General features: G+C 48.4%; 1 protein-coding gene across 2 annotated transcripts in view; it reads right to left on the reverse strand.

The window, feature by feature from the left end:
• Positions 1–13,051, reverse strand: part of ERICH6B (glutamate rich 6B) — a 90,275-nt gene that overhangs the window by 26,697 nt on the left and 50,527 nt on the right. For both annotated transcript variants that reach the window (XM_035302603.3, XM_035302604.3), the window contains exons 8-10: positions 11,758–11,846; positions 6,687–6,823; positions 1,433–1,494 (exon numbers count right to left, since the gene is read on the reverse strand). In XM_035302603.3, coding sequence (XP_035158494.3) covers positions 1,433–1,494; positions 6,687–6,823; positions 11,758–11,846 — 288 coding nt within the window. The remainder of the gene's footprint in view (positions 1–1,432; positions 1,495–6,686; positions 6,824–11,757; positions 11,847–13,051) is intronic.

Genomic DNA, 13,051 nt, shown 5'->3' on the forward strand with positions numbered 1-13,051 from the left:
GGCGTCCCATCATTGAGGCCAACACAGCCTGCCATGAGACATCAGTTAGGAGGGTGCTGGGCGTCCCATCATTGAGGCCAACACAGCCTGCCATGAGACATCAGTTAGGAGGGTGCTGGGCGTCCCATCATTGAGGCCAACACAGCCTGCCATGAGACATCAGTTAGGAGGGTGCTGGGCGTCCCATCATTGAGGAGGGTGCTGGGCGTCCCATCATTGAGGAGGGTGCTATGCGTCCCATCATTGAGGCCAACGCAGCCTGCCATGAGACATCAGTTAGGAGAGTGCTGGGCGTCCCACCATTGAGGCCAACACAGCCTGCCATGAGACATCAGTTAGGAGAGTGCTGGGCGTCCCATCATTGAGGCCAACACAGCCTGCCATGAGACATCAGTTAGGAGGGTGCTGTGCACCCCATCATTGAGGCCAACACAGCCTGCCATGAGACATCAGTTAGGAGGGTGCTGTGCTCCCCATCATTGAGGCCAACACAGCCTGCCATGAGACATCAGTTAGGAGGGTGCTGGGCGTCCCATCATTGAGGAGGGTGCTATGCGTCCCATCATCGAGGCCAACGCAGCCTGCCATGGGAACTCATGCGAGGGAACTTAACCAGGCTTTGATGCTGAGAAGACAGATCTCTAGCATGTGATGGAGGAGTCCCAGCATAAGCGCTGTGTGGTTGGAGGCTGGAGTGGGGATGGGTTAATGGTGACACAGGGTTCAGGAGAGGCAGGCAGGGCCCGCAGCAGCTATTCCTTAAGAGTTAGGTCAGGGGCATGAATTGGTACTGCGGGCAAGAGTACTCTCTTGAGAGGGAATTGGGCTGAGATGAGGCTCAGCAAGAACAAGTACTGTGATTGGTTAGCTATGCCTCCCATGAGGCTGGGTCCAGGCACCTGGAAGATATTGCGTATTATAGTTATGAATTTGTAAGTGAAGGCAGCTTAGTCCCTTCACTGAATTCTTCCGTGATTAGATCCAGGAAGCTGGCAATGTCCATGATTTGCAAATCTTAACAGCTGGACACAAATGTCTTTAGTCTCTTGGTAAAGGAGCGAGTTCTTTCCCAATTTTTGCATTAACATTCCTTTCCTGGATACCCCACTCCTCCAAATCTGTGTTAGACCCTTAGCGTGTGGTCCCACAGTGTTGACTTCCCACAGTCCATGTCACCGAAATGCCAGCTGACTCACTCTGTGTTTGGATCCCCCACCTGCCCCTGCCACCATGAGATGAACTCACTGGGGCCCCAGACTGTGTCTGTCATGCTCGGTATTTCACCCGTGGCAGTCAGGACCAAATTGGCCCTGTAGGCACTGAAGGGAGTGAATGAGCCATTCCATCTTCTCTACAGTACGTGCAGGAGGGGAGAGGTGGTGGACGTGGACAGGAGAGCTGGCACCGGGTGGAAAACTGGAGTGGTGCCTACCTTCACGTCTCCTCTTGATCCATAAGATTATTTCCTTGAACTTTTCATAATTTCTCTTCAACCTAAAAGTAAAGTGGATCATCATTAAAAGCCAAGACTAAGTCCATGCATTCATGCCATCACACCGTGCAGATGGTACGGGGATCTGCCAAGTCTTATGCAGGTAGAAATGGGGCCAATGGTCTCTGTTTTCTTCTATGCCCAGGAGTAAAGGGTTGGTTCCTGATATCCACTCAATGCTTCCCTCGTGGTCTAACTGACCCACAACCTGGGCACGTGGCCAAACCCTAAACCCTTTGAAATGAATTCAACAGGGATAATCTTGGGGGCAGTTTACAGGGCAGCAAGGTCCAAATGCAAGTATGGCCCTATGAGTTAACTCAGGCAGCTGGATTTGATTTTCTGTGGCTTGTCTATATTCCAGTGAGGGCTATGCCTGGAAATAGCTTGGAAAACCAGCCTTGCCTGTGAACTGGACAGAACCACCTGAAACCCCTTTGCATGGAATAGGACATTTTCAAATAGCCTTACTCAAAGGGACACAAGTCACAGCTCTTCAACGTGATCAAGCCCTTTTCTCCCTCTCATGTCAACACACAGAGTGAGTCATCCTGGCCTTTCAGTGGCGTGGACTGTTTTCCTTCCAAATAAGGGTGCTCCTCAGGGCAGCTGTGCTTTCTAGTTCTCAGATCAGAGCCCACTGGAAGGGGAATGTGCCAGAAAGAGTGAGGTTCCCAGGCTTAATTGGATCTGAAAAGAAGGCCTTTGCCCTTGCAGATTTTAAATCCTGAGATCAGATTCCCTGAAGAGGGCATACTAGTTGAGCCCAGAGTAACTCCAGGAAGCAAACATCCTTTGCTGGAAAGGGCTGCGCTGTGTTGCCTGGCACAGAGCAATGGTCCCCTTATTCATACCCTCGAAGCAATAGAGAAATTTGAGAATGAGTCCATGGTCCATTTGTACCAAATGTTACTCATTTTATATGCAAGGCCTTTCGATGGAATTGAAGTGGTTACCTAGCCTACTGGCACCTGTCGAAAAATAAGGGCCCAGGAATGGGTGGAGTAGGGGCTATCCTTTAGGCTCAGAGCAGGAAACCAAACACAGACACGAGTTAAACTCCAGTGACGGGATCTAGCTGAGGCGCCCAAGGCCCTTTTGGGAAGACTGGCTGTTCCTCTCTTGGTTTTTTGCCCACCATTGCAAGTGAGTGGAATTCCCATCAGCTGGCTCTTCAATACCAGAGCCTGGGTTACACACTACTGTACCGCTAGAGCCTAGATTAGCACATAGCAGATGCACAGGAAACATCTGTTGAATGCAATCAGATTATAATCAGCCTTTGACACAGGCGTAAATGGGAAGAGAGGGAGGAAATGGCACAGAGGCAGCGAAATAACTCATGGAGGTGTTGTTTGGTGTTTGTTTTTGCTCATCTGAAAGCTTGAGAGCTCTTTGTGTCTTGCCTATCCCTTTCCTAGAGGAGCCCTGGGGGTCTCTGGCCCCATGCCTCTATTGAGTCCACAGTAGAAGTTGCTAGCAGTCAATCTCTTCCTAATTTTTGTGAACACCTGAACTTGCCCATGTGATTAGGTAGGGCACCTTGTACCCCACGGCCTGTACCTGGTGCCACTGCTGGAGTTCTGTGACAGACCCGTGGGGACACAAAGACATACCTGGCTCTCCAGGTATCTGACAGTGGATAAAGGAAAGACCAGGCTTCCATGCTGAGAGCATGTCTACACCACAGGCTGGGTGTATGATATGGTTTGGCTGTGTCCCTACCCAGATTTTATCTTGAATTCCCATGTGTGGGGACAAGGACCTGGTGGGAGGTGACTGAATCACGTGGGCAAGTCTTTCCCATGCTGTTCTCGTGACAGTGAAAAAGTCTCAGCCGAGCGCGGTGGCTCACGCCTGTAATCCCAGCACTTTGGGAGGCCGAGGTGGGTGGATCACGAGGTCAAGAGATCGAGACCATCCTGGTCAACATGGTGAAACCCCGTCTCTACTAAAAATATGAAAAATTAGCTGGGCACGGTGGTGCGTGCCTGTAATCCCAGCTACTCAGGAGGCTGAGGCAGGAGAATTGCCTGAACCCAGGAGATGGAGGTTACAGTGAGCCGAGATCGCGCCATTGCACTCCAGCCTGGGTAACAAGAGCGAAACTCCGTCTCAAAAAAAAAAAAGAAAAGAAAAAGTCTCAAGAGATCTGAATGTTACTATATGGGGGCGTTTCCCTGTATAAAATCTCTTTTCTTGTCTGCCGCTGTGTGAGATGTGCCTTTCACCTTCTGCCATTATTCTGAGGCCTCCCCAGCATGTGGAACTGTAAGTCCTTTAAAGATCTTTCTCTTGTCAATTGCCCAGTCTTGGATATGTCTTTATCAGCAGTGTGCAAAGGGACTAATACAGCTGTGTTAGCCCCGGTAGAGTGGTGCACTGCTTCAAGACAGCCGAAAATGTGGAAGTGACTTTGGAACTAGGTAACAGGAGGGTGTTGGAACAGTTTGGAGGTCTCAGAAGAAGACAGGAAAATGTGGGAAAGTTCGGAATTTCCTGGAGACTTGTTGAATGGCTTTGTCCAAAATGTTGTTGGCAATATGGACAAAAAAGTCCAGGCTGGGCTGGGCGCGGTGGCTCAAGCCTGTAATCCCAGCACTTTGGGAGGCCGAGGAGGGTGGATCACGAGGTCAAGAGATCAAGACCATCCTGGTCAACATGGTGAGACCCTGTCTCTACTAAAAATACAAAAAATTAGCTGGGCATGGTGGTGTGTGCCTGTAATCCCAGCTACTCAGGAGGCTGAGGCAGGAGAATTGCCTGAACCCAGGAGGCGGAGGTTGCGGTGAGCCGAGATCGCGCCATGGCACTCCAGCCTGGGTAACAAGCGAAACTCCGTCTCAAAAAAAAAAAAAAAGTCCAGGCCGAGGTGGTCTCCAATGGAGATGAGGAACGTTTTGGGAACTGGAGCAAAGGTGACTCTTGTTATGTTTTAGCAAAGAGACTGGCAGCCTTTTGCCCCTGCCCTAGAGATTTGTGAAACTTTGAACTTGAGGGAGATGATTTAGGGCAGCTGGCAGAAGGATTTTCTAAGCAGCAAAGTATTCAAGAGATGACTTGGGTGCTGTTGAAGGCATTTAGTGTTCTAAGGGAAGCAGAGCATAAAAATCCAGAACATTTGCAGCCTGACAATGCGATAGAAAGGAAAATTCCATTTTCTGAAGAGAAATTCAAGCCAGCTACAGAAATTTGCATACATAATGAGGAGCCGAGTGTTAATCCCCAAGACAATGGGGAAAATGTCTCCAGGGCATGTCAGAGGTCTTTCCAGAGACCCCTCCCATCACAGGCCCGCAGGCCTAGGAGTAAAAATGAATGGTTTCACGGACCAGGCCCAGGGTCCCTGTGCTGTGTGCAGCCTAAACACTTGGTGCCTTGCATCTAGCTGCTCTAGCCATGGCTGAGAGGGGCCAACATGGAGCTTGGGCCATGGCATCCGTGGGTGCAAACCCCAGGCCTTGGCGGCTTCTACATGGTGTTGAGCATATGTGTGCCCAGAAGTCAAGAACAGGGGCTTAGGAGCCTCCGCCTAGAGTTCAGAGGTTGTATGGGAATGCCCGGATGCCCAGGCAGAAGTTTGCTGTAGAGGCAGGGCCCTCATGGAGAATCTCTGCTAGGGCAGTGTGGAAGGGAAAATGTGGGGTGGGGGCCCCCACACAGAGTCCCTACTGGGCACCACCGAGTGGAGCTGTGAGAAGAGGGCCACCATCCTCCAGACCCCAGAATGGTGGGTCCACTGACAGCTTGCACTGTGCATTTGGAAGAGCCTCAGGCACTCAATGCCAACCCATAAAAGCAGCTGGGATGGAGGCTGTTTCCTGCAAAGCCACAGAGGCGGAGCTGCCCAAGACCATGGGAACCCACCTCTCGTATTAGTGTGATCTGGGTGTGAGACATGGAGTCAAAGGGGATCATTCTGGAACTTTAAGGTTTAATGACTGCCCTATTAGATTTCAGGCTTGCATGGGGCCTGTAGCCCCTTCGTTTTGGTCAAAATTTGCCAGTTGGAATAGCTGTATTTATCCAATGGCTGTATCCCCATTGTAATTAGGAAGTAATTAACTTGCTTTTGATTTTACAGTTCATAGGCAGAAGGGACTTGCCTTGTCTCAGATGAGACTTTGGACTGTGAACTTTTGGGTTAATGCTGAAGTGAGTTAAGACTTTGGGGGACTGTTGGGAAGGCATGACTGGTTTCCAAATGTGAGGACAGGAGACTGAGGGGGTTGCTGGCAGGATGGTATGGTTTGGCTGTGTCCCCACTCAAATCTCATCTTGAATTCCCACGTGTTGAATTACCCCATGGGAGATAATTGAATCATGGGGCAGGTCTTTCCCATACTCTTCTCATAATAGTGAATAAGTCTCACGAAATCTGATGGTTATTATAAGAGGGAGTTTCCCTGCACACGCTCTCTTCTCTCATCTGCCGCAATGTAAGATGTGCCTTTCACTTTCTGCCATGATTGTGAGTTCTCCTCAGTCACATAGAACTTTAAGTCCATTAAATCATTTTCTTTTGTAAATTTCCAAGTCTCAGGTCTTTATCAGCAGCATGAAAATGGGCTAATACAGTATATAAATGGCATTCTGGAACATTTTGTTCCTTGCCAGCTAGAAAAGATCTGCTCCCAGCGATACAGGTCTACACTAACCTTACCAGCTAGAAAGATCTAGCTGTTAGTCTACAGCAACCTTACAGGGGCCCTGGCCGTGACCCCAGATCAGTGAAGCTCAAGGCTCTCCCTCCTTCAGGATGCGTGGAAAAGCATCAGCGCACTTAGCATGAAGCCAGGGAATTTGGTGGGAGGATGTCCCAGGTCTTGACTCCCCAGTGTCTTAAGTGCCAGGGGTCTGAACTTTGCTCCGTAGACTTTTGTGCAAGTTCATGGTCCCTGCAAGGCATTTTCTTGCCCTGGATCTCCAGCCTCTGCCACCATCTGCTTGATCCTCTCCTGCACCTCCCATGCTTGCAGTGTCCTTGCTCTTGAGTTCTGATTTTGGTCTGGCAGCTGGATAATTCTGCCCATCTTACCCTTTCCCTGTGCTTGGCCTGTGCCTGCTCCTTGACTCAGGGGACCTGCCTGGCCCTGACTTTGCTCTTTTGGTTGCTCAATTTATATGCTCCCTGCTGCCACCTCTGGAACACCCAAATCCGCTGACGAACCACTCAGCCTCGCCAGTTACTTACATAATTAACAGTTTCCATCTGTTTTCACTTTCCAGTAGCCTAGGTAGGGGAATGTTGAAATCCTCTTCCAGTTCATTGCGAGCAGCCATTTCTTTGACTATTGCTTTAAACACTGCCTGATAGGAGCTGTTCGAAAGCTACAAGAGGACCAAAGAATGAAATATTCAGAAAATGGAAATTAATGACTTATTAATCATTTTTCTGACTCCCAAAGGTACTTTGTGACACTTCAACATATTATTCAAAAAACACAAAAATGGGAAGAAGGGGGCGGGGGGAGGAAGAGCATCAGGAAGAACGGCTAGTGGATGCTGGGCTCAGTACCTAGGTGCTGGGATGATGTGTGCAGCAAACCACCGTGGCACAGGCTTACCCACATCACAAACCTGCACATGCTGCACATGCACCCCTGAATTAAAAGTTGAAGACAGAGAACGGGAACCTCCAGAATGGTTAGCAAGAATTCCTTTAAAGAGTATTTCCATGATCTTTTTGAAGACATATACCCTCTTCTTGTTTCTCTGTTTCCTTAGGAAGTTTTTAGACATCAGTATGCCAAAAGGCCTTTTGGGAACATACAATTATCTTCTTTTTCCAAACATGGAGAGATGGGTTGGAATGTAAAAATGCTTTCATGCTTTAAGACTATAACAGGGTTTCATCGTTGTACAGATGGCCAAGCTCCCAGTGGTGGCTGAGTTATTCAATGTGAAGACTGAGTCTTCAGGAAAGTACCTCGTGCATCACTGTATTGGGCGGTTTTGCTTTTAAAGATTCTTCCTGAGTAATGACATTACAAGCTGCTTGTTTGTTTGTTTTTTGAGATGAGTTTCACACCGTCACCCAGGCTGGAGTGCAGTGGCATGATCTACGCTCCCTGCAACCTCCACCGCAGGTTCAAGTGATTCTTATGCCTCAACCTCTTGAGTGCCACCACGTCCAGCTAACTTTTGTATTTTCAGTAGAGATGGGATTTTACCATGTTGGCCAGGCTGGTCTTGAACTCCTGGCCTCAAGTGATGCACCTGCTTCGGCTTCCCAAAGTGCTGGGGCTACAGGTGGGTGCAGGGGCCACAGCTCCTGTCCCCAAGCTGCCTTTTTATTTGGCCACTCTGATCATTCTGTCCCATGTCTGCGCTGCCGACTGGGACTGTTCTATCCCACGTCCATGCTGCTGACCAGGGCTGACCCATGGGTGGGCCTTCACTGGGGTTTCTGTTGTGGATCCCTTTGGATGGAAAGTGAAGCTGGCTTCTTGGAGAGGACGGCCAGGGATGGGTGGCGTTTCCTGTTCTTTGCTCACCGACAGGTTGAGATTGCTTCTGCTGTACAGCGTGCGATCATGGAGAATATACCATTAACTCACTAGCCTCTTACAGGCAAGTGGAAGACCAACATATCTGAAGATGCCCATGAGCTGGGACAGATACAAGGACATACTCATAGCTGGCTGCTGTTTCTAGATCGGGGGGAAAGCTGGGGTGCTTAGGTCCAGCTTGCCTGACTCCTAGCCTCTGAGCCTGTCTCTCTTTCTCGAGTCAGTGCTTCTGCACAGGTTGAGGAGAAGGACTTGCTGCCCACATTCCTGCCTCTAAATTCCTCATTGTCGACAATCCTTTTTTTGGGATGAAGTGACTTTTTGTTTGCCTAGGCCAGCCATCTATCCCTGTGCCGTCTGCATTTTAGGTCCTGTCCTCCAGAAAATACAGTGTCTGTTGTGGTCTGCTGGATGGCCAACCACCTGGGTGGGTCTAGTTGAGGTTATCTGGACTGTGCCACCCCGGTCTATGAAGCCAGCATACGTGTGACATCTTCTGGGGTTTATTCCATTTGCTTGCACAGCCTACAGAGTGGAACTAACTGCCATCATCGTGGGAGGTGTATTGGGCACCTCAGTGACGAGGTCTTCCATGCCTGGAGGCCTCTCCTGGGTTAATATGTGGTTCTTGCAACCAAAAGAATTTTCACAGCAAGGTTTGTGATGCACGAGTGTATCATTGAAATAAAGAATGAAGGCTGGGCATGGCCGCTCACAGCCATAGTCCCAGCACTGTGGGAGGCCGAGGCAGGTGGAGTCCCAGCACTCTGGGAGGCCGAGGCAGGTGGAGTCCCAGCACTGTGGGAGGCCGAGGCAGGTGGAGTCCCAGCACTCTGGGAGGCCGAGGCAGGTGGAGTCCCAGCACTCTGGGAGGCCGAGGCAGGTGGAGTCCCAGCACTGTGGGAGGCCGAGGCAGGTGGAGTCCCAGCACTGTGGGAGGCCGAGGCAGGTGGAGTCCCAGCACTGTGGGAGGCCGAGGCAGGTGGACCAGTTGAGCCCAACTCTGTCTGATTTCATATTTTGAGTCTTCAGAACTATGAGACAGTCAATTTTGTTGTTCAAGCCACTCAAAGGTGGCACTGTGTTAACAGCAGGCCTTAGCAAACGAATACAGATTCCAAACCAAAATCTTCAGCCAACAGCTTTCTCCCAGGACCTAGACTGCGTATTCTGGGTTTCAATTGAACTTTATCTGGATGTCTTGTGGGAACTTAATGCTCAGTGTGTACCAAATAGACCTTTCTACTTTACCCTCCGAATGTACCCTTCTTCTCATCTTCCACTTCCCAGCCTCTGGAGTATAAATCTACACCATCTCACAGCAGCTGTGCTGGGCACTGCCCCGAGCTGCCAGGCTTTCCCATTTGCTCATCTGTCCTGCTATATATTACTAATCTTCCTGCCCTGCGCCTCCCCCTCCAATTTATTATCCTCAAAGCCACCAGGGTGACCTTTAAAAATGCAAATTTGATCCTGTCCGTGGAGAAATAACTCAGTACTGGTGGGGGCTTTGGCTAGATCCCCTATGCCATGTTCTTTCCCCCGAATAAATCCCACGTAGTTTTAACGAGATCCCTTGGGGAGCTAGAAGAAAACAACGAATGAATTATAAAAATTCTCTTGAGGAGTGAAAAGACTTCTGTACCCATGAAACAATAGTAATCAGAAAAGGGAACATTGCGACTTGAGACTACCTGCACATAAAAATGACCACATCGCGGAAAATACCAGGGAGTTTGGAAAACAAAAGGCAAACTGGAAAAAAATATACATGTATGCCAGGAAAAGAATCAAGGTCTTTCATATATGGAGAGCCCTTACAAATCAGAAAGAAAGAGAAATATGCACATGGGAGAAGAGAAGACAACACCCACTGGCCAGTCACAGAGACACAAATGACCAATAATTGTGACAACGCCCAGCACTTTCATAATGGAGGAGATGCAAAACCAACAGTGAGATGCTGTGTTCACCCTGTCAGATGGGCCAGAATTATGACCCTTGGTGGTCGAGGGTGTGATGAAGGAGGCGATCTCAAGCCCTCTAGGTGGGAATGGGAAAATGGTACAACTTACAGGAGGTGCCAGGGGGAGGAATTTGTCAATGTTTTTTGAATTAAAGATGAAGATAGCTCTGGGCCCAGCATCATTTGCATTTGTATGTAATAATATACGAATAATTCATTGCATTGAAAAATATATATATATATATAAATACCCAAGCTTTCCAAAGTATGTTATTCAGGGAAAAGGAAGTGATAGAACAGAGTGAACATCATGATTCCATTTGTGTTTTATCCATGCATGTGTTTTAAAAGACATATATGTGTGTATGCGTTAACATTTCCGGGATACATAAATAGCAGTTATTTCACTACTGTAAGGAAGTAGAGGCTTGACACATTATTTCCTGGCCTTCTTTACTACTTCGGTATTTTAAAATGGTGTGCACATGGTAGCTTCGCAATGCAAAAGCTACAGAGTTGAGGTTGTTTGAATCAAAATACTTAAAAACAAGTCTGATAGTGTCACGCTCTTGCCTAAAATCCTGCAGTAGCATAGCTCTGAAATGCCTTGTGATGACAGCTCCTTGCTCAGGCACCTGTCCCAGGGAAGACTCTGGAACGCTCCCAAATCTGCCATGTCCTTCCAGAACCTACATGGAGGATGTGACTGTCACCTGAGAATGCGGTGCCACCTGATACAGCAAAGCATCAGTGGACAGGAGCTTGGAGTTTTCTGAATAATTTGTGTCTAATTAAAACAATTCCTCTAGGTTTCAACTCTAGTTGAAACATTTTTCCAAAACGCCCAATTTCACTTTCCTGCCTTTGTAAATCCAAAGCAGTAAATCTAAATTTATGTCACTTTTCCCCCCTTCATTGTAGTCTTTTAGTTTTCAAAAAGTAAATCTTAGTAATACAGTGCCGTGTAGAGACAGGTATAGAATTTAGGGCTAAATTTGAACTGAGACGAGACAGTTTCTCAATTAAAAACATTAAAAAATGAAATATCTAGTTTTTTTGCCTTTTCTTTTATAAATTTAGGAAAATATATCTGCTTAATTTTGGGTTCCAGAGACACAAGATTGCACGCTCAGCGCTGTAGTCAGTACGTACAGTGTGAGAAGTCCTTAGCAGTTGAGGACAGGATGAACAAGGATGCTTCCCCCGGAATCGGCATGGGGTGTAAGCCCTACAGGTAAATCGATGCAGGAAATTCGAGCCACTAGGCTGCCCCTGCAGGCAAAACATTCGTGTGGCATATTTACAAAATTATAACAAAAATTTTGTTTTAAAGACAAGAAAACATCCAGTGGATGTAAGGCTTATCAAAACCATGATGACTCCCCGGCTCCTCTCTGGTGACTGGGAACAGCTGGGGAGAGCACCCTGTTGAATGTCCAGGGCTGGTTGTGTGTCCCTCTGCAGGGTGGTGGTTGTCACAGGCCTGCAAAGATGGGAGAGAAACACCACAATTTGTTGTGTCTACGTGGAGTAGAGAGGTTAGCGTCTGGCGTTGTCTGTCTTGCCAGGTTGCCCCATCTCCATGGGGAGGAGAAAGGAGGCTCTCCTGTCTGTGTGTGTTGGAGTTTGTGGGTTGCTGTCTTCTCTAACACCCAGTCTGGGATATATGAGGCAAAAAGAAAACCCAGGTCCTCAGATCCCAAGCCCTCAGCCAGCCTGCCTGGGCTGGGGCCACCCTGCTCCAACATTTGGAGGAAGCAGGGGGTCTCAGGTTTTTATCAACTTACATTTTCATCTAAGTCCTCCACTTCCAGCTTGTCAATGGACTCATCTGTTACACCATCCCAAAAGTCCTCTGTAGAAGCATACTCCACGACTTTCAGTTTTGGAAGGCATGTCGAAAGGAAGGGCATGTGGAAAGAAAATCAAAAGTATAAAACATTTAAAAAAATGGAAATAGATTGACGGTATTTAGCCTTGCCCTTCCAAAAAAAATGCAAACAAATGAGTTGTTAAATAGGTTAATCATAGGACCTAAAAATCAACTTGGGGGACTAATAGCAATAAGAGGGTTCGTTTCCGTGGCTGATTTAAGAAAGTGAGTGTGTGTTCCTGGTGGCTGGTGAGGGTCAGTCTGATGAAGTGGTCTTTGAATGAGTCCCAGGTGAAGTAAGGGAGTGTGCAGGCGAAGGCCATGGATGAGCATTCCCATGTATTCCAGCAGAGGACTAGGAGGTGCAAAGGCCCTGTGGTTAGTGTGGGAGGGGCACGTTTGACGTGCAGCAGGGGAACCATATGATATGCCCGCAGTAGAGCGGGCAACTGCACAGCCTGAGGGGAGGTCAGAGAGGAGTTGGGGGTGACTGGGGGAGGGAGGAATAGGTGAGCAGGTAGTGGGCTAGGCCCAGCTTTCAAAGGACCTTGTAGGCCATGGGAAGGACTTTAGATTTTGTTCTGAGGGAGACTTATTCTGAGTGTGATTTTCAAATGGAAATTTCAAGGAACATATCTATCTTCCACCAGGCTTGTCAAAATTTGCCAATTTCTAGAATTGCATATGTTCATAATTACTAATCAGAGCATCAGAGATGAATCCCCAGGCCAGTGCGCTGGATGGAGAATGTCTTCCAGAGACAGTGAATGCTGCTGTTCCCCAAGGTCAGCTGCAGTCTGGCGGCTCTCCAGGCCAGGAGAGTGGCTTAGAGCCTCTGGGGAGCCTGGGTGCAAACTGAATTGTGGAATTGATCAGTACAACTTGGGTCTCTCCCATACACCTGGGAAGGTGTGGATTTGAGAGAAGAGCTCAGAGGAAGTGGCTCTGGAGTGATAATTGGGCCCCTGGAAAACAATGGTGGACAATTGTCTCAGCTTCTGGCTGACACCAGCCCTTCCCAGCTGGCCCCTCTGGAGAGCCTGGGAACCCTACCAGGCTGACCCTGGACTGACATCCTGTTGGATTTTGTGTCCTTATTATGCCTTTGGGGATAGAGATGGGATGTTCTTCGCAATCTCTACATATTACTTTTGTTCTTCTTCCCAATTTTGCCTCCATAGCAAAAACTCTGACTCATTCGGGCTCCT

Source organism: Callithrix jacchus, chromosome 5 (genome assembly GCF_049354715.1).
Source record: "Callithrix jacchus isolate 240 chromosome 5, calJac240_pri, whole genome shotgun sequence".
In the NCBI taxonomy this organism is placed as follows: domain Eukaryota; kingdom Metazoa; phylum Chordata; class Mammalia; order Primates; family Cebidae; genus Callithrix; species Callithrix jacchus.